Below are 21,993 nucleotides of genomic sequence, written 5' to 3' on the forward strand. Positions count from 1 at the left end.
CTCTGAAGCGGGGTTCACGCTAAACCAGCAGTTTCTACCCACAACTACTCTGCTTTAATCAACCTTTCCAAAGCGAGTCGTTCCAACAAACCGACTCTGCATTTCATCCTTAGACTTGTTGCCGAGGCAGGAATCCCAAACATCCAGAGGAGCGATGGCAGCGGCGACACTGGTGAAGCAACGGTGTGAATTTGTACGCATGGACTACGGCAAAGGCATGAGTGAGGTCAGGCCACATCACACACACATCAGGATGAAGAAAGACAGAGAGACAGAGAAAGACGGACAACCAGACGACAGAAGACAGCTACAAACCGTGGTCTGATTTTGGAGGACAGACGCCTCCCCCATCTTGTCATTTCTCATACATGCAGTGAGATGGGGAGCGGCCATCCCTGAAGGAAGACAAGAGCCCAGCGCATAACAGAGAGAAGGGAGGATACACACAAACAGAAAAAAAGAGAAGAGCACAGTAGTTTAGATTGGAAGCGACTTGAAGGAAGGAAAAAAGGAGAATTATCGTCTGTGTTGATTCTTAAATGAAAAAAAAGTGTTTATTTGGAGTCATGGAGTCATTCAGAACAAAACAGACAGTCCAGGAAGTTGCCCAAACCTTTCAGTGAAAACCACCAGTTACAGAGAAAAGTCATGGAAAACAAGCGTGCACACACACTCACACACCTGGACACAGAAGCAGCAGAAAAGCCCAAAATCCAAAATATAAAAGACAGTTTTACATCGCTGACAGGAACAGAAAGAAAGGCTGTCCATAAAATAATCAAATCAAAATAAAAAATAACGTTTGTGCCAACTAAAAAGTAGAAACAATGAATCCAAAATATACAAGTTCACATGACGGGTGCAGCTTCAGACAGGCAAATACACGGATTCTGGACACAAAGTGTCTGCACCCAAAGAAAAGAAAGAAAAAAAGCAACTAAAAGAAAAAAAAAACACGACGATCAATCAAAACTTGTCAGTACGATTAAAAAAAGTTCCATAAATATTATGGAAAATAGACAATGAAACGGCAAAAACCCCAAAAACTTCAAATTTACACTCTCGACAAGTTCATGCAGCAGTAAACTCTTATCCATTAATATGTGGCTTTGATTCATGGCTCTGTACACTGAACAAAAATACTCATAAAAATGCCTCTATTCATTTCATCACTGTACAAAACGTTCATAGATCCAGACTCAGTTGGTTTTTTTTCCCAGTGGGGGGGTGTGGAGATCCTACTTCACAGCTTTTCAGTGGGCTTAAAAACATGGATGAGTGAAACATCAAGCAAAGCGCCTCTTCCTCCAACACACTTCTCACTTTACAAGTTCAGTAGCTTACATTCACCTCCAATAAATATCATAAATATGTCACATCATCACCAAACCCCGCGAAGACCCCCCCCCCTTTTTTTAATGTTTTTTTTTAATGATGGGGAGCAATGCATCAAGTTTCTGCTTCCTTTGTGGTGAATTTGTGTTAAAAGAGGAACTGGAGCGTCAACAGAACGACACACGAGATCTTTTTCCTGCTCTTTGTTTCTTCTGGAATGTGGAACTGAAATCAGACCCACCACCAATCTGTTGAGTCCCAGCTGAGTGGCCGGGAGGGGGGACGTGGAAACAGCAGAAGGGGGGGCAACAGCACCAACAGGAGCAACCTCCACCCTCTGCTCCCACCGAAATCCAAAAGCCCCAGGAGCCACCGCCACCATAAAGACACCCCAAAGCCAAGCAAAGCCCCTCCCCCTCCCTGGTGTGCTCATGCCAGGGATGGGCTCGACGTCCTGGGGGTGTGGTTTAGTTCTTTCCCCCCGTCAACCCACCACCGTCCACTGGGCGCGCCCTGCCTCAGGGTGTGAAGATGGGTGAGAAGGGAATGTTTTCGTAGATTGACCCACCATATTCAGGCACAGAGCCGTCACCCCTCTTTAGCACCAGATGGACGCGCCGGCCGCCGTTCTTGATGAGCTCGATGGCTCGTGAGTGCTTCATGCCCTTGGTGCTCTCGCTGTTGATCTCCAGGATCTCATCGCCGACCTGGGGAGAGGCAGGAGAGTCAGGATGGAAGAGAGGAGACGAAGGAGACAGAATGACAGGAGGAGGTGGGAATCCGACAGGACAGAGGATGTGTGAGAGCCAGGAGAAGGAGAGGAGACAGCAGAGCAAAACAAGCCGCGGAGGACAGACGAGAGGCGAGGAGACTTGAAGAGACACATGGCGGAGCGGCAGGTGGACAAAAGGTTACAGATTAAATCTACTCGCTGATGAGCTGCAGGTTTTTTCTGGGTGAACAGTTTCCAGAAAGTGGAAAAGCAGCAACGATGATGCTGAGTGGGGGGGGGGGGGGGGGGGAGGGGAGGTACCAGAAGAAACACTTTGGGATTCTTTGAATCATTCCTCAGGTTATCTGTCAGTGCTTCCTGCACCCTGGGAATACTTCTGACAGAGCCTCGCCGAGCTGCTGCTATTAATAACTCGGCTAATAAGCTGCACAGGAACAAACTGCTGCATTCATCTGCGTGCAGGAATGTAGCACGGCCCAGTTCACGTCCTGCTTCAGCTTCAGCTGAGAGAAACATCCCAGGATGCCCAGACTGATACAGAACTGGTCAGCGAGCCTGTTTCACCTGCGAGCGCACGGCGGCGTGTGGCACGTCTTCCCTCCAGACTCCAGGAGAAGCGCGTCTGACTTCAGGCCGCTCATCAGATTAAAAGGTTAAATATTTCCGTTTAATAGCAGCTTCTATAAACACCAGCCTACAAGCTCTGAGAGCAGCATTGATTAATCAAATGCATTCAATGAACTCATTTAAATGTGCATGTTCTGTCAGCGTTACAGTGCACGGCTCCGCGGACACCGGGAATCATGCGACCGAGCCGGGAGGAGATCATGTTAATATTCATCCCAGCATAGCGTGTAGTAATTGGAGCTATATTATGTATGGGCAGTTCTGATGATAGATAATGTTAGCATTGATGAGTAATGAGCCAATCAGAACAGCCGGATGCCAACGGCTGCACCTGAACCGGAGAACCAGGTAAAAATAGCTGAAATATTCTGTAAACATGAGCAGAAAAATCACCTCTAATTGGGCTTATTTGTCAGATAAACTGGAGGATTAACAACTTGTCGAAGGCTCAGACAATCATCCTCCTTTTGTTATTAAATAAATGTAATTTCTGCAGATTTCATGGAGCTTAAACTCCACAGAGAAGTGCTGATTAACACTTCTGATCTCTTTTTTTACACAACGCGAGGCGATGTGTGATGCCAGAGAATCTGCTGGCTGCTTCCAGTGACTGCAGATGAACTCATCACTGTTAGTTGATGTACAAACAGAACAGCGTCGTCACGGCAGCTCAGAGGAGCACGTTGCGACTCAGATCTGATGCAGGATAAAGTAAGAGGACATAAACGTGTCGAACACACAGATTATTAAAAACGCTGTTTTTTTCTTCTATAAGTCGCATCATCAGATGTAAATTTGATGAAAAAGCTTTTCCAACAGTGCCAGACATCAGCCTCTATCTGTCCGCCTGCTGCGTGAGAGGATGCTGGGATGAGTTCGTGTCCGTACCCTCATCTTTCCGTTGCGCACGGCGGCGCCGTCCTCGGCGAGCCTCAGGACATACAGGTCCATGTTGTACTCTCTTCCTCCTCGCAGGCTGAAGCCGAAGCCTTTGTTGTCTCGCTCCAGGTCCACCGAGTAGAACTCAGCATCCTGGGCATGAAGAGAGAGAGACATGTTAGCATCAAGGTCACTTTAGTGAGTCAGTGTGTGTGTGTGTGTGTGTCTCCAAAACGGCCTCCTGTTTCAGGACTCTGGGACAAATGCCACCTCCAGGAAAGTCACACCCAGTTAACAGCTGTGTCAGGTTCTTTCTGTCTTTGTGTGTGTGTGAGCGTGCACGTGCGTCTGCTCAGGTGTGAGGATGCTGAATTATTGATGCCTCGATCTCCAGGCAGCAGAGAGGCAGTCCGGGCGCCACAAGGACATGCAGCCGGTCTCTGCAGCTCCTGTCTGCACGCCGCTCTAATCTCCGCTGCTGGGAGATCAATGCTATCAGCGAGCGCCATCTCCACCGCAGCAGATTCATTCAGCGCTGAACACGGCCGTCTGAGGGGCTGGCGTGGACGTAAACACACCTGCCTTCATGCACAGACTCCGATAACACCAGCAGGTGCTTGTAAAGAGATAAATAAATAAAAGTATGCATGTTTGTCCTTGGGAGGACTGGCTGATGCATGGGGGGGGGCAGGAGGGGGCGTGGCATGGACAGGTGACTGCTCCGTACCTGAGGTGAAGCTTGCTGGGCTGGCGGCTGGGGAGGGGGTCCTGGAGGGGCTTTAAACTCAAAGGATTCCTGTTTTGGTTTGGTGTTGTTCCTGAAACAAAAGAAAAAACACAAATTTGACACCAAATAAAAATAATCTGATGACTTTTATGGCCTCTTTCGGTGTGTGTGTGATGAGTGTTTAGTTTGGCTCACCTGGCCTCAGGTGCAGCCTGTTGCTGAGGTGTGTGTGTGGTGGTGATGGTGGCGATCTTCTCTGCATTCGTCAACAGAGATGCATTTGATGACTCTGAGGAGAGTGGGACAAAACGAACACGAATGAAGACAACGTGGTGGAGGAGAGTTTCCACTCATGTCTCCCCGTCAGGCAGCGTGGAAAACCTTCCAGACCAAAAACCTCGCTGCCTTCAGAGACAATATCTACTTTTCCCATGTTTCAATCAATTATTTGCATAATAACCGCCTCTGTGGAAGACGGTGATGGAACGTCACTCTGCCGCTGGCGGGGACGGCAGCAGCTCCGCCGCCAGCTGCTTATAGACAGAACGCCTGCTTGTCTTTCCTCTGATGGCATCTTTTTGTGTTTTCTTTCTTTTTTTTTAAATTTGTGTCTTGTCCAGTATTTCAGCAGCAGAATGATGGTCTGGATGCCGTTCTGCTGAGCAAATTTACTTTCCCATTACTGGTATGATGATCCCCTTGATTTCCTGGATTCTTATTTTATTTCTTTATTTAATTTGTATGATTGTAAAACAAAGTTTCTTCTGCTGGACCAGACCGGAGAGGATAGAAGAGAGACAGAAAGACAAAGAGAAAGAAAACACCTCAGAGAGAGAGAGGAAAAGAGAGTGAGAAAGAAAAAAACATACGTATAAAGACCCATACGCATTTGCCTATATAAACACACATACACACACATACACACACATCTACATCTACACAAACAGGCCAAACTTAGATTCATCTTTTTGTGTTTTCAGTAAAACAAACTAGATGACAGACCCTCCTCTGCTGCCTTTAGGAACTTTTCTTCCTCCTAACATCACCTTTATCATCTATTGATGCATTAATCACTCACTTATAAATACATTTCCTTTCCCTCCATCAGTCCCCTTACAGCCTTTTGGCATAAGTCCAACCGGTCTACTGTGTCATGCTGACTGCAGACATGCTGCGTGTTTCAGGCTGCTCTTCAGCAGCTTCTCTTCTTCTGCTGCATCTCTCATTCCCCTCTCCACTGCCAGTCTTCTATTTTCCTTCTTTTGCTTCAAATTCCAGTAAAAGAGACTTCTGAGGAAACGTGTAGGATGGAAACAAAGCTCCAACAGGTGCGTCTGCATTGAGAAACATCTCCTAATAACTGCTACAAACATGCATTCATGCCATCTCATGTCTGTATTCCTTCTCGTACACAATGGAAGACAGCATGTGTGCTTTGGAAACAAGCTGCAGAGACACAGCTCTGATGAAGACATGAGTGACTTGTGCATGATTTCCTGTGCAGAGCAGAAAGCCTCCTGCGTCTCTTTGGATTGGCTCTGCAGATGTAATAAGCACCGCTCGCTACAACACTGAGCAGAGGTGAGCTGATCTCAGCGTGCCGCGGCATCTGTTGGCATCAGAAACCTTCGACAGGACTGATCTACGGAGAGCGAAGCGACTCGCTGCGAACAGAAGCCGACAGGAGAGTCGTTCAGAAGCAGACTTTAAAATAAGCCGAAGGTTCTGGCTGCCTGCATGTCAGACTGTCTGCTTGCTCGACACGTGCACATAAACGCAGAGCACAACGCTCCCATAAAGCACATCCAGTTATGTCTCTCTGACGCCTTCTCTCTGGCTGCGTGTCTCGTTTCCACAGCCGATTTGGCTCTTTGTTCTCATCAACCGCTCTGGACAAAAACAACAGAAGAAGAAAGATGGGGAAAAAACTCCTCGTCTGTAAGAAGCAAACTGGAAAGCAACCAGCAGCGGATGAACAGCTCCAATTTCCTCCAGTTCTCATGTTGACAGGGAGCATTGCCTTCCTCACACACACACACACACACACACACACACACACACACACACACACACACACACACACACACACACACACACACACACACACACACACACACACACACACACACAATTAATCCGTATTTGCGCAGCATGCTGGGGTGATCTGTCAGCAGAAAGAGGCGAGCGCTCTCAGCTGCACACTACAACATGCGATGTGCACGTCTGACAGATGAGACACACCCTCGTGCACAGAGAAAGTTCTGCATCCCCCCTCTCTTTCACACACACACACACACACACACACACACACACACACACACACACACACACACGGACATCTAAACTGCTCTAACATGTGCTTCAGCGCAGGCATGCCAGGGGTCTGGGAACATTCCCACACAGTTCTGGCAGCACTGCGGGGGTCTGCAACCGGATGAAGAGACGGAGCTTCGTACGACACGACAGGAATACATCCCAGCTGCTCAGACAAGCAGGAGGCAGACCTGATTGCCTGATGGGATCTGTGTCTGATTGGACAGCAGCCGTTCTCTACTCACCGTCTCCAGGAATGATGCGCAGTGTCACCGTGTTCCCCGCCTCCTTGATGAGGTTGACGATGTCCGAGTGGGACTTGTTGGTGATGGAGCATCCGTTCACAGCCAGGATGCGGTCGCCAACCTTCAGCTTCCCGCAGCGGTCGGCCGGGCTCCCCTCGATAATGCGCCCTATTTTGTGAGGCATGGCCACACATGCATTTCCAGCTTTTTGGTCACCATTGTCAAGTTGAGGTGTGTGATGGAGTGTGTGAGAGTATGTGGTTCGGGTTGTGTTCGGAGGGGATAAAGGACGGGAAAGGGAAAAGAGGAGCAGAAAGACAGGATCAACAGGGTGAATTCACCAGCAGCCAACAGCCAGCCAAGCACAGTCACAGAGAAGAGAGGACTCAGATCCAGCAGGATCTTCTGCAAGCAGAGAAAAGCAAATGGAAATGTGAGACTGGTTTTCCTGTGAGCCACTTTCAGGTTCGTCACGTTTAAATCCCTCGTTTCTGCTTAAAGCTGCTCCTGCAGCACGACTAGAAGGTTCGATTAGTACATTTCTTTATTTTTTATTTCTTATTTATTTTATTTTTATTTGATAGGGACAAGTATGCTCCATGAATGATGGCACAAACTACAGCATTTTAGCCACGGCTGATTTTAAATGCCCGTCCCTAGTTGAGCTTTTGCACAATAAGAAAGTGTACACAGATTACATTGCATTGCCAAAATTAAAAGCTACACATTTGTGCATTTATATATACATACATAATCCAAATACGTATATATACACCAAAATGGTGTTTTCCATCCTGCAGACAAACATGCATCAGAGCAGCCGCCTCACAGGTGACGTCGTTCTCTTCTGCAAACGACCAACTTATCGCGCCCGTTTTACTGAATCCAGCCGCCGTTTCCAGGCCGCAAAACACTCGGAGTGAAAAGCTCCGCATGGATCTGCCGTGTTGAATCAAAGTTCATCTACGTGTGGGCTGAAGCTGCTACGTAGAAAACACACACCTGATCTGTAGAAAGCACGCTAGCATCAGTTTGGACTGAATTAGCAGCTGAACCAACAGGAGTGAACTGAAAACAGTGATTCAGAGGGAGAGAATCTCTCTGACACAGTAAATTAAATAACAACTATTCCTCTATTTAGCCTGCTTGTAGCGTTGCATTCTCATTAAGTTGTCATTAGGCTTTTAGTGTCAAGCTACTCAGCTGAAGCCATTTAAAGCGAGCTGAATAATACAAGCGCCTTACGTAAGAAGACCCACTTTGCTTGTGATCAATTATGAAAGTGTTGTGAGTGTAGCAGCAGCTGCAAGCGAAGAGGAGTTTCAGTGTCTTGGTTTGACAAGCTGGAGTGAAAAAGCAGAGAAAAGCAGCACCACTTTGAAGGCTGTTGATATTGATCTGGTGGGACTGTAAATATCCAGAATCTGAGCAGAAGTCGGGTTATTTAGCGCTCAGTGGGTTTTATAGACGACACAAAGGAAGAAGAGAAGATAAAAGCAGCAGAGATAAGAAACAGCTGTGTGTGTTTCAGGTTTTGCTGAGTAGAAAATGTACCTGAAGAAGAGAAACATGAAGCATCTCTTACCGAAGGTGGTGCCTGCGTCTGGCCGTGACACCGACGACACGATGACAAAACCGAATCCTTCGTTCTCCCCGCGGCGGATCTCCACGTCGTAGGGCTGCAGAGCGGAGGAGGAGGAGACGGTGGAGGTGCTGTTGGGAGGCTGAGAGGAGGTGGTGGCAGCTGTGGCAGCCACCACAGCGTTCCCACCACCGACCATAACGGGCCCGCCTCCCCCGCCGCTGCCGATGCCGGAGGTGGAGCCGCTGCCAGAGCTGACGGTGTTCAGGGAGTTCTGGCTGCCCTGCAGGGTCCGCTTTCCCATTTCCTCTGTCAAACTGGGCGCCTGGGTGCTGCTGTGGTGCGAGGAGGCCGGTGACGGCGGCACGTCGCCCTCGGCTTTAACTGGACGACCAGAAAGTAGAAAGAGTTATAAACCAGACGGTCGGATTTGTTTACAAACAGCAAGGTAAAAGAAAACAAACAAAGACAAAAGATTGGGGCAAAATTAGCCGCTGCTGCATGAAAAATGAAAACAAAGACGTTTTCATCCTGAACAGCTCGTTTATCTTGTGATAAAACGGTGAGCAGCTGGGAGGGCCGGCCTCTCCGACTATCTCTCCTCACATCGGTCTTAGAGAAAAGACGGAGAGGAGACTCAGCCTGCTCTATCTGGACATTTCATTCCACATTTCATTTCCTGTACAGCTGCTCAGCGAAGGCGCCTCGTGCCCTCTCCGCTCTGAGGCAGACATGCACTAATGTCTGGCTGCCGTCGCTGGGCAGGAGGCTGACCACCCTCTCCATCATGTTTATGGGCTTTTCTTTATCGCCTGCTGAGATGAGCGGAGGGAAGGAAGTGATGGGGCTTGTGGAGGCGCATGGCTGCTTCCACATCCACACTAATACAGAGGAAGGAGGGGCCCCTGGGACCCTGATGGATCTGTGATTATAATAAATACATCTGTAAATGTGAGCCTTGGTGATGAAGTTAGGAGAAGATTCAGTCGTACTGGAGCTGCTGAAGCAGTTTGATCAAATACAACCAAAGAAATCTGAGCTGAAAGACAGAAAATAAGAAGAACGTCCTTCTTCTCACCTGCGTAGCTGGTCTTGCGCCGCACGGTCAGGTTGACGTGGCCCTGCTTGGCAGCCTGCTGCATCAGTTGCACCACCAGTTGGTGCGACTTGCCCACCACCGCCGTGCCGTCCACACATATGAGCTCATCGCCAGATCGCAGGCGTCCATCCTCATCTGCAGCGCCGTGCTTCACTATGTGGCCGATGTAGATCTGAAACACACCATCAGTCTGACTTTCTGTAGTAAATCTGGTCATCGGAGAGGTCCGACTTTCTCTGCAGCTGCAGACGACAAACTTTGCTGTTACATCATTACCGCTGTTTATCCAGGTTCGTTCTGACCTGGATCGTGTTCAACAACAAGAACAGCAAAGAAACGGTGAGAAACCATGATGGTTTCTCTCTGTACGGATGGAAACAGCCTCCCTCATCAAGCTGCTGATTCTTCATGCTTTTAGTTGACAGATTTGTACCAAAGTTTTGGCAAATTAACAGTCTGAGACACTCACAGGTTCTCCGGCCTCGTTGCCTCCGAGGATCCTGAAGCCGAACCCCGTGTCCTTCCTCCACAGGAAAATGTCCTGCTCCTGGAAGTCTGGAACTGTGAAATCAACAAAGAACCATCAACATCTCTGCATAACAACAGCCGTCCTCAGGGATTCCCTGCCTCAGTGCAGGAGCCATTCGCCGCTCGAGCACCGGCAGACATTTTGTTTCATTCTCAGAAATATTTTCCCCAGGCAGCCATGTGGCCGTTCACACACATCCACCTCTGATCCCTCAGACCTTCTGCTTCCTAATGCCGAAATCTAAGTAAGTCTTGAGTTAACTGCTCTGAGCTTCGCCTTCGAAGAGCAGCATCAGCCGGCACAAAGGCAGGAAGAACAAACAGCAATCCGTCTGAAGATAACAAAGGAGCTATTTTGGGTAAGGAGTCAAAGTACAAAGCTGAAAGAAAGAAGTCAGAAATGTTTAAAAAAGAACTAAAACCAGTCTGGTGCCACGATTAGACATAATCTGGTCAAAGATCTCCGACGAAGCCGGAAATAGTAACAACTTTTATTTTAGCTTTTTAAAACATTTACAGTAACGTTCAGACTCGGTTCGGACCGCACTGCTTGTGATGTGTGCGATGCATCCATTCCCGCTCTATCTGGACACCATGAGAGGTGCTGGTACGAGCCGGAATGCCGTGGGTATTACTCAGATCATCCAGACTCTGAAGAGTGGTGCTAGCTACCTGGACGGTGCCGTAAAAGAGGCATCGCTCTGTAGCTCGTGCTTTCTGTAGCTGAAGATTTGGGGGGAGGGATAAAGCATCCCTCAGGATGCTACTGGTTCCACTGGGAGAGAAAAAGGGGATGCATATCTGAGAGCACACAAGAGCTTCTTCACCATCACAGGACACCTGCTGTGTTTTTCCTCATTTATTATAAAACAAGGCTGAACGCTGGTTTCGAAACAGTCAGCTTGGTTTCTAACGGAGGTTTCTAATGCCGAGCAGAGCTGGCGGCACCCTGCAGGTCTGGAATGGGGAGGAAACGTTCCCTTTCAGGACAAAATGCAGATAGAGAAACATAGAACGTTGTCGGTTCAGCTGTCCTCATGGCGTCCCACAACACACATAAAAAACCAGTACATGTATTGGTTTGTGTGACCACAGCTGGGTGGATTTCTTTTTGCTCCACCACAGGCAGCACTGCCAAGACCACTAAAGCCACAACGAGGCATCAGCGTGACAGGTGGCGTACGAAGCCTGCTTCCAATCTGTTCCCTCAGTCAACAGTTAAATTCCCAGTGGAGCGGAGCTATCTCCTCCAATCTATCACCGTGTTTCCACCGTGGAAACTGGGAGATGACGAGTCAAAGGCTAACTGCCACAATCTGTTCCTGCTCTCAGAAGGGTCAACTGCCCACAACGAACACATCCATACAGCGAGGCACCCGGCCAGGAGGGGATCGATGTTTTAAAAAGACATTACTGTAAATAAAGAGCAGGAAGGTTTCAAACTGGGAGGAATTTAAAGTGGGAACATCTTAAAGTTCAGTGATAATGACCACAAAGCACAAGCAAGCCTCCCGTCAGGAGCAGGTTAATACTGAGCAAGATTATTTCTGCAAATGAAAATCATTCAGCGGTTGGTGTGCAGAAGGACCTCGGCCTTGGAACAACTTTTCATTACAGTCATGTGAACATAGAGAACTATCTGTGCTTTAGTCAAGGCCCTTCTGGGCTGCATACTAAAGGATTTTAAGACAGCTCACTGCAGAGTGAAGAGACCGGGGACACGCAGGTCCACTTTTCCTTCTGACCTTCAGTCCTACAGAATTCCCTTATCTCTCAATCCTTGCCCTCATCCTTAACCTGATATTTTCCTTGTACGTCCCGATGCTTATAAGTGTCTGTTCCATTTCTACAGAGATAACTTGCTCTGGTAATGTAAAAACCCCTGTTAAGGAAATAAAAAGACATTAGGACAGATGTAGATGCTGATAGGCTGCTGAAATGTATCAGTACTTGCAGAATACTGCTCCATTTTTCCCTTTTATTTAAACTTGACAGAGGGTTTGAGGGTTATTCTCTGTAATTGCAGCGAGCAGAAGAGGAGGAAGTGGGAGTGCTATCCACTGACACTCACTCCTCTGCTGCTGCTAATTATACGCAACGCGCCTCTGAAGGCAAGTCCAGGCTAAAGTGTGTCAGTGGTGTTAGCACTGAGAAGCGGACAGAAGTGGTATCATTAGTTTGTAAAGGACGGGGTGGATTCTTTCCGACACAACCAACACTGAAAACCATTTCTTTCTATGACTCCCACAGTATGCTGGGGATTTCTCTCCGTTGAGAGATCTGCTGTCACTGTCGCAGCCAAATGATGTGTTGTGTAGGGATGTTCGATATTGGCTTTTTTACTCTTTTCCAATAAACTCAATTTGACAAACTCTTCATTTACAGATACTGATGTCAACTAATTTGAATATTTTTAGAGTAAGTTGTGACCAACAAACAAAAATATCTGGTAAAGTTTACATGATATCTCTTTTATTTTGTCATTTTGGGTTAGAGGAGACATAGCTGAAGTGTTTTTTATATAATATGTGCATATCGTGTAAAAGTTTTCTCATTATTTAAGTAAAAAGTATTTCGATAATGAAATACAGATAATATCAGACGTCTAGTGTTGCGACAAATATCAGCAATGGATCTAAAAATGATCCGTCCAACCAGAATGTTTTTATGACAAGCGAGAATGTTCACAGGACAGTTTCCAAAAGGCTGTTTTTGTTTTTTTCTGATAATCTATTAAAGTGATCACAAATGACAATAAAATTTAGTGACTATTTCATTTTAAAGATGAGCTTCTTAATTGCCATTGGGTGGCCGATGCATTTATTTCTGAACAGGTCATTTAGAAGTCTCTGTTCACAAAGTGAAGCTAAAGCAAATGTACGATTAGCTTAGCTTGGCGTTCATTAGCAGAGAGCAAAGCAGCTGGCAGAAAGTAAACAAAAATCTGCTTTAACCTTTTTTTTTTTTTTTTTTTTTAAAGTGATTGAGTTAAAATGTAAATACTTTAAAAAGCCTATGCATGTTATTTAGCTAGGCTAATGGCTAACTGTGCCTCCTATGCATTTTATTTAGCTAGGCTAACTGTGCTACGTCATAGCTGCTAAGTTGTTTTGCTCTTCATCGTGACATATGTAGAACACATCTATACCCGGCATACATATTTTTATGTGGAAAGTTTTAATACGTATCCTTAAAGCATCTGCAAGGTTCTAGGCATACCAAGCTGCATTTCAACACTCCTGTAGCGCATCCTACCCATGCTATGTCGCAACACCCTGTGCTTGCTGAAAAGGTTCAAAAAGACATTTGTTTGAAATTAAATCCATTTTAAATTCCAAGCCTCTTTCTGCCTTCTTGGAAGTGCCAAAATGCTTTAAACGTGTTTTATTGACAGGTGTTTCCATCATGTTGATGTACCCAGTCACCTAAATCCCAACAGAAAAGCCACCCCAAGGTGTCCTGGAAATCTACTATCCTGCAACTTTTAGATGCATTCCTTCTCCAACACACCTGAAACAGAGGAATTATTTTACCTACATATCATCCAGCTCTGCAGAGGCCAGGTAATGATACACCTGATTGGGATGTGTTGGAGAAGGAACGCATGTAAAAGCCCTCGACAGAGGCGGCAATTCCTGGTCCAGAAAGTAGAAGTCCTCCCATGTTTTTGGATCTACCTGTACATTTAGAACAGGTGTTTTCACTAACAGGCTCGTATACCTGGCAAAAAAACTCGGTCGGAACAGCTGTCGGACAGGATTGTTCCTTTCTGGACCAGAATTGCCACCTCTGGCCCTCGATGACCGGACTTGGGTCCCAGTCTTGCCGAAGAAGTAACATGAGGAAAAGAAAAGAGTCTAATCATCATTACTTTTGTTTGGAGACATGAACCAGTTACTTACATGCAACTTAAGTTCCGTTAAAATCCCACCAAGGTTTCCACTGAGCCAACACCCCATGCAGCCCTCTCCAACCGCCACCAGAAACAAATATACTTACGCCTACTTTCATACATGCTCCTGGACTGGGCCCAGATCTTAAAGGGGTCCGGTCTCCTCTGGATGGTCCCGTCTGCTTGGGAGTCCTGGCTCGGCAGGCCTGGCAGAGGCTGTGAGGGGGGCGGAGGAGCGCTACTCTCGCTGAGAGGAGGTGCCAACGACGAGTGCACGGGGGAGTCCGTATGGGCACTCCGGTGGCTGGAAACGCTGTGCTGGGAGCTGTTCTGACTGTCCTTCCTTGACAACTGCTGTTAAACAAGTAGATCAATCTCGTCAGACTCTTTCAAAAACAATCTCTGATGGAAGATGAGGAACAGATGACAGACAGAAGCACGAAAACAGCACAGGGTTAGAGAAGACTGGAGGAAGTGGCTGGTAAGATGAGAAACAGGGAAGAGGGAGATACAAATAGAAAAGGTTTTAGATTCGTCTTCACAACTTACTAATGATTGCTTCTCCATGGGCTAAAAGAAAGAACATTTTAGGAATATACCAACCGTGGCTTCGTTGCTACCTTCATCAACACTAGAAGATAACCAAGCTGTTTTATTCTGAGGATTCTTCCAGATTTCTTACAGGAGGAAGGAGGAAAAAAAAGATTCTCAATGGTTTCTCATGATTAAGTCATTCAGCGACGGGAGAGAGACAGTATGGTTGAGTTTACAAGCGTGCATTACCTATTCCTTTTGTTTAACAGAGTGGGATGTATTAACAAAGAACTGCATTCCCTGCTGCATATGAAAAGAAACTCACAGTGAATGAAGCACTTGTGAGGTTTGAAACGGAGGGAGGATTTTACTGAAGCGAGCAAAAAAAAAAAAAAAGTAAAAATCCTCATAAACTGCCTCCACGGGCGCTTAAACATCTGCCCAATGATTTGACATGTTTGAGCCAAGTCAGGCACCAACAATCCTCGCCACAGGATCATTTTAGTCACATCTTTGCTGTTGTTCTGCAGAATTTTCACCATCATCGGGATTTAGCAGCATGACAAAAGGTTCCAAACAGACCATGAGAAAAAGAGGTGGATATCTGAAGACTGTGAGAGAAAATGACAGCAGTAAAGGCTCCTCGCATCACGTGACCACTCATTACTTCGGATGTGCTGGACAGAAATACACGATGAAGGGGAGGAGGCAAGTGGCTCATCTGTACTCAAATATCAAAGTGTTTGGATTCAAAGTGCAGCTATGTCTTCAATAAATTCAGACTCATTACTCCCTGAATCGGCCTCCTACACCTCTGCAATTCATGTATATATTCATCATGCTTGTTAGACATAAAAGAGGCTTGATGCTGTTGGAAAAAAACGAAGCGTGAGCGGCGACTTGCACTGCGAGCCTCCATGGGTTGTGTCGAACTAAAAATCAATGGAGTCATATAATTAAAGAGAAATGCAGCTCTTTAGGCGCTATGCTCAGACCTCAGAGATGCAGAGAGTAAATCCTACTCCCCTTTCAAATGAAAACAAATCTCTTGTTCTTGATGGATCTATTAGATTTGACCTTCTCAGTCAGGAGCTGTTCTCTCTCTGTGCTCTGCGACTGGTCTAATACATTGGCTTCCACCGCTCCAATGACTTAAGTAGACAGAAGATGGGAAGGAGGGGGGAGAGAAGGGGGGGAGGCAATGAAAACAAATCCTGGCTGCTTCCTCAGACTCAGCTCAGCTTTCTATTCGTTCCTTTGATGCATCACAACATTATTAGCTGTTAGTTTGTCTCACATTTCCAACTTATGCAGCTGAACTTCAGAATAAAACATCATGCACATCAGTTGTAATGTCTCCTGTTAAAGCACCGCCACCAGAACTCACCCAGCACCAACAACACACCAGCTCATTCCCCAAAACGCCCCCCTATCTCAGTAGCATCACATACCCTCCTAGTGTAATCTCCGTACGGTGGAGCCAGATCATAGTAATCCTGCAAAACAAAATGTAACAGACACACACGGAGTCAGACACGCTGCTGCCATCAGACATTCAGCTCTCATACTGCAAACTTAGCAGCCAGCATGACGCCATCATCAGCGTGTTAGTAACCCCGCTCACGCGGCGCATCAAAGCCCCTCGTCCCATCCCCCGCCAGAGGGGGGCGGAGGGGGCGCATGTAAAGCTACAGGGATCCACCCCCACACAGCTCCCCATGTCTACAAACAACCCAACAACACCAGCACAAGTTACAGCATGTAGAGGGAGGGGGTGGGGGGGGGGTGGGGGGGGTCTTCTATGAAGATGCACACATGTAGCTGGAAGACAGAGGAGGTGTGGATGGATGGGGAGGGAGAAAAAAGGTCCTGGAAACCAGCACTTACCAGTTTGGGGCTCTTCTTTGCAGGTGCCACTCCTGCGAAGCGAGACAGAGAGGAGAAGAAGACAAAGAGGGTTAAAGCTGGAGTTGGGATGGAAATAATGCACAATGCAGACTCCGAAACTGTTTCAGGAGTGCTCATCTAGCCCTCAACTCCTCCTCCCCTCCTCCTCTTTCTTTCCCTGTTTGGTTCCTCTGCTTGCCCATCCACGGCTGGCGATGGAGGAGGAGGAGGAGGAGGAGGAGGAGGAGGGCAGCGCTATCTATCCGCATCACTGCCGCGGCCAGCGTTCAGCTCGACTGGCGCAGGGAAGGAGCCCCGAGGGCTAACCCGGCGCTCACTACACAGCGGCTACCCCGACGGCGGCGCATGCACGGCCGTGAGCGCGCGTGTGAGGGAGGGCAGTGTGATTTAAAAGGCAACGACAGAATCCTGGAAAGCCAGAGAATAAAGAGAGGAGGAAAGAGGCGAGCTTTGCTCTGGAGTTGCTGGCCGTAGCATTACCCATGGAGAAGGAGTCCAAGATACTGAACATTAAATTATAGGCAACCGTCAGTTCTCCTCTTACTGAGACCATCTTCCTGTGTCCGCTGAGCGCCGCGCTCCTCTGTCGAAGGCTCCAGCATCTAGAGGCAGTCGGCTCGTCCTCCAGGTCTCTCCCTTTCCTGCTGCCTTCTCTTTTTTTTCCCCGTTCTCCCTCTCTCTCACCTCACTGCACACTGTCCTCCCTCCTGTCTCCTCCCTCAGCATCATCACCCTCCCCCCCTCCCTACCTCACTCTCTCTCCCACCCTCACATGCTGGAAAACATCTATTCAGCCACACACACACACACACAAACAAACACACACGCAGATCCAAGCATCAGATAGCTTCGTGCAGTCGTCCCGGCACACATCGGAGTGTTTCAGGTACGACAGACATGTTGCAAACGTCGGATCGTCCAGCGCAGGTTTAGAGACCGACCTCCCCCCCAATCCTTCCCTACCCCCTTCCCCAGATCCATACCCCCCCCCCCCCCCCCCTCCTTCCTGCTCCACATTAAATTAAAAACAGGAATCTCTGAGACAAAGAAGAAGTGAAAGAGTTTGGGTTGAATTTGTCTTTTCAGTGCTTAAAATTCACACACACGCCTGTGAGATACATATGTGTGTGTGTGTGTGTGTGTGTGTGTGTGTGTGGGGGGGGGGGGGGGGGGGGTGTTTCTACCTGGAAAATGGGACACTATTGTGTGTCAATCCTTTAGGGAAGCTCAGAGGATAAGATCTTTTACACACACACACACACACACACACACACACACACACACACACACACACACACACACACACACACACACACACACACACACACACACACACACACACACACACACACGCCCGAGGGCTTGTCTGCTTTATCTCTCAGACATCTGGGTTCATTCACAGCTGACAGCAATGTTACATCTGCAGTTTTTTCTCCTTGATGCTACGCAGCAGCCCCTGCCCTCCCTCCCCCGGTTCCTCCTCTCCTTTTCAATCGATAGGAATCATCCGTGTGGGAGCGGCAGCTTAAACAAGACGCATAATCACACTGTCAGTCCCGAGGTGTTCTCTCTGGGCTGAGGATGCTGCCAGTCAGGATGTCAGAACAGCGTCTGATTTTCCTTCATCTTTCAACTGAGAGCGATCCGCCGCCTCTCGCCACGTTCCACCCCAGCATCGCAATCAGACGCGATGAGAGAACAGCAGACACACCCTCTGAGTAATACACCGAATCGGAGACGGGTCACAGTTCAGGGTTCGGATGTAAAATACGTGTTCGAACCACAATGGAACAGAAATTATTCTCTCTGTTGAAGATCTCAGTCGACTTTTTCTGAGACAGAAACTACGTAAAGTTTGATTCATAAGAGTAAATAGTTCATCTACTGAGAAGATAGAAGTGTCTCTGTGGGTGTAGCTCCTGGATGTGATGGAGGTGCAACACATTCAGGTATCCAGAACACAGAGAGGAAAGCGTGGCTTTGGATGGAGGGGGATCTGACCTGCACCCTCACAACCTGAATAAAAACGGATTCTCAGCTCTTCAAGCACCGTTTGGACCCTGTGCTCCTTTTCTTTTACCAACACAATGTTCAAAAGAGAAAAAGAAAGTGAATTAACTGTGATTAACTGACCGACATGGAGTCATGCATCTATCCTGCCATTTTCTACGCCGCTTGTCCCGATTCAGGGCGGAGGAGCTAGAAAACGTAGCAGGAGTTCTGATGTGAGACCGTCACAGCAGCAGGGAGCCGCAACGTATGTCTCAGAAAGTTCAGCTAATTCACCTGCGTGTGTGAGGAAAGTTGGGGGGTTCTGTGTATCAACACGCTGCATGTATTGATTCGATGCATGCTGAAGTCGTCTGGAAGAAGTCGCCGGGCGCCAGGCGTGTTCACGCCGGGTTACACGCATATACAGGCCAAACGTATTCAGCAGAAAGTGGTGTCTGAGGACCCTGGTTTGGATGAACTGCTGAACTGTGTGCAGACGGACAGGTGGACACGCGGCGTCTCTGCTGAACAGACTGCACGCCCCGCCCCCTCCACGGACAGGAACTGTTGCACCAGCCTGCCAACGCAGCAGTCACTAAACGGAAGACGTGGATAATGAGATTATGCTGCCTGTCCGTAGTGAATGTGTGTGCGTGCCTGGGAGAGACGGCCTCCAACGGGCAAGTCCATCTGTCACCGTGGCGACGGTGCCTGGTGACCGTGGAGCCTGACAGACGGTCTCCAGGCAACCGTTGTTGTGGTGAGCTGCTCGCTGCTGTACAGTGAAAAGCTGAGATGAGCGGCGTGCATCAGAGGCTGTGTGTGCCCGCCATCCTGAGCACGCCTTTATTAGGTTTCCACAACGTGTGTGTGTGTGTGTGTGTGTGTGTGTGTGTGTGTGTGTGTGTGTGTGTGTGTGTGTTACATGTGTTATTCTGACCAAACCAGAGAGACGGAGCGTAAACAGCATGTTCTCTTTCATTCCTCTCCCGTTACATAAGGCAGGGAGCGTTTCCTTTAATGGTGGGGGTTAACTCCCCACCCTCCACACATGCACGCTTCCACCCAAAGGACACCCCCGTGCACACTGCCTGCAGAGCATTGTCATGGAAACTAAAGATGGTGCAGTGGTGATTTACTCCACACCCGACGGCTGTGGAGGTGTGGAGACGTAGGAGATTGGTTGGTGGTGAGGGAGAAGGCGGCTCACCTTCTCCCCGTGCAACAAGCAGTGATTCACAGGTTCAAGCCTCCGGCAAGCCAAAAGTGAGCGATGGCAAACGGCGGGCAGCCCCCCACCCCCATCACAGCCTTTCCGGGCTGCAAGGCCGTTCGTTATGGTGCCGTTGGAACGTTCAGTCAGCATTATTTTTAATGCGAAGTGAGCAAAAATAGGACGCTTCCTGCCGGTACAGTGAATTGATTTCCTGCTTGGGTCTGTGCAGGGACCCATCAGCAGCGTTTATCTCTTTCTAATGGATTTGCACGAGACTGTCCACGTTGAAAGGGTCTTGTGAATGTGCATGGCAGTGTGTTCATGGTACCCTGATCTGTGGAGAGGCACTCAGAAGCTCAGTAAACCCGCCCACCATGATGCCAAGAAGAGCAAGCTAATGTGGGAATAATCCACTTGGTGTTTTCACCCTCTTTAAATCTGCACGTCCATGAATGAGACAGAAAACATTTCTGCCCCCGTCGGCCCTCAAAGGTCCCATAAATCTCCTCCAGAGTGCTCGAGAAGCAGAGAGGAGAAACGTGAAGAAAGAAAAGCAGGAAGAAGCTTCTTTACTTACTTCTGCTGCTAAATCTAATTTATTTAATTCATCAAGCCATGCAGGTCATCTGCGGCTGGGTGGCTGTGTTTCAGAAACTCTCCTCCGACCGGACAAGTTTTCTGCGAGAGCGGCTGTTCAGTGTGTAGCTGTGTGTGTCTGAGGACCTTGTCACATTTACACCTTTTTACAGGAAACAAAGGAGAAGAAGTCGGCGTCTCTGCAGCGGCGAGACGTTCGGGGCCAAAATGAGTCATGTGCAGCGCGTCGGTGGGGGCAGGAGAAAATGAAGCCATTAGAGCAGCGTAATTAGACAAATGAAAGAACGATGTATCACGGAACACAGACGCAACTGGGGCAATAAATCATTTCATCTCATGACGGTGCATCTTGTAATTGTAGACGTCTAATCCCAGCATTCGTTTGGCCCCCAACACGTCGCCTCAAAGCCAACAGACTGTTGAGACGTGAGGAAGGGGTCGACTTTTCACGCTGTTGCTGGTGTAGGATGAAAATACGCACACACACACACAGAAAAACAGCAGGGGATGGAAGTGTGTGTGGGGGAGGGGGGGGGGGGGGGGGGCAGCCCACCGCCGCCTTCCTTAACGAGTGTGTTTCTTCACACGCTGCTCCTCGGGGACTGGTTTCCGTCTTCATGTGGGTGAGCAGGTGTGAACGCATGCTGGCACTCAGGGGAAGGAAACAGACGGGGGGGGGGGTCAAACTGGGAACTGGGGTCACTCTCTCTATAAGCCCTAACTGGAGGCATGACTGTTGGTTGTGAGGCTGACAGTGTGTGTATCTGACGCGTGCACACATGCAGAAGCAGCGTTGGCTCACCGAGGACGAGATTCTTGATGGACGGGCGGCGAGGGAGAGCGAAGGCGTACGAGGAGAACAAGATGTGTGGGTATATATAAGCAAAGCTGACATCAGGACCCCAATTAGAGGCCAGTGTGCTTTTCTGCTGCTGGAGGAGAGATCCGGAGTGAGACAGCAGCAGAAACGGTGCGAGCAGGAGAGTAATTAAAGCATCCAGACTACGACTTGGCGTTCTCCTGAGCACGACTGTCTGCACGTTACCAACGCAGACGCCGTGATGTGAGGTGAAGCGTGAGGGTGTGATGTAAAATGTATGACAGAGGGATTCGCTGTTTGCACGAGGATTCAGAGGTGGGGGAGTGTGTGGGAATCCTGAGAAGGTAAAACTGCTGCGATTTCTTCCCTCGTTTCACTTTATTTCCATCTAAAAAACTTAAAAACTAGCTGATTTTAGGTCACAAGAGGCATCTGCAGGGTCCCTGCTGCTCACAAAATACAAATACTGAGTAAATTATCTGCCATGTTAGATGCTGATGTATTCATCTGAAAGTAACAGAACTTATCAGCTTTATACAGCTGAGGAACCCGAAGGGAATCATCCACAGAAACCTGGCATGTCGCTGTCTGCGTGTGAAGTTCATGCAACCACGCTGCAGACCAACCAGACGTCTGCTTTTAGAGAGATCTGACTGATCAATCAGAAACGTTCAATCTGTACAATCATCTGAAGCATCTATGCAGAAATGTCCACAGCTTGAGCCAAACAAACAGAAAGAAACAAACATTTGGATTCAGAAGTTGCAGCTTCTTGTCTCTGTATGACGCAGGACAAACAGCGTCCAACCCAGAGGCAGCAGCAGAGATGGCAAACAGGTGAAGGGAAATAAGAAAGCTGGACTCTCAGTCATCACTGTGGAAAAGAAAAGCTGCAGCGCTGAAGGCTACAATCCGTTTCTCTGACATGTTGCTGGAGTATAACTGGCTGATGTGTTGTCCTGCCTG

The 21,993-nt window shown here is 48.1% G+C and overlaps 1 protein-coding gene across 1 annotated transcript in view; it reads right to left on the reverse strand.

Moving 5' to 3' along the window:
• Positions 1-534: 534 nt before the first annotated feature.
• magi1b (membrane associated guanylate kinase, WW and PDZ domain containing 1b) overlaps positions 535-21,993 on the reverse strand; it is a 148,181-nt gene continuing 126,722 nt past the window's right edge. The window contains exons 13-23 of the mRNA XM_079242444.1: positions 16,382-16,413; positions 15,946-15,990; positions 14,068-14,314; positions 10,010-10,101; positions 9,520-9,712; positions 8,445-8,825; positions 6,860-7,063; positions 4,497-4,590; positions 4,302-4,392; positions 3,584-3,727; positions 535-2,042 (exon numbers count right to left, since the gene is read on the reverse strand). Of these exons, the coding sequence (XP_079098570.1) occupies positions 1,854-2,042; positions 3,584-3,727; positions 4,302-4,392; positions 4,497-4,590; positions 6,860-7,063; positions 8,445-8,825; positions 9,520-9,712; positions 10,010-10,101; positions 14,068-14,314; positions 15,946-15,990; positions 16,382-16,413 (1,712 nt within the window). The 3' untranslated portion in view covers positions 535-1,853. The remainder of the gene's footprint in view (positions 2,043-3,583; positions 3,728-4,301; positions 4,393-4,496; positions 4,591-6,859; positions 7,064-8,444; positions 8,826-9,519; positions 9,713-10,009; positions 10,102-14,067; positions 14,315-15,945; positions 15,991-16,381; positions 16,414-21,993) is intronic.

Source organism: Telmatherina bonti, assembly GCF_933228915.1.
Source record: "Telmatherina bonti genome assembly, chromosome: 6".
In the NCBI taxonomy this organism is placed as follows: Eukaryota; Metazoa; Chordata; class Actinopteri; order Atheriniformes; family Telmatherinidae; genus Telmatherina; species Telmatherina bonti.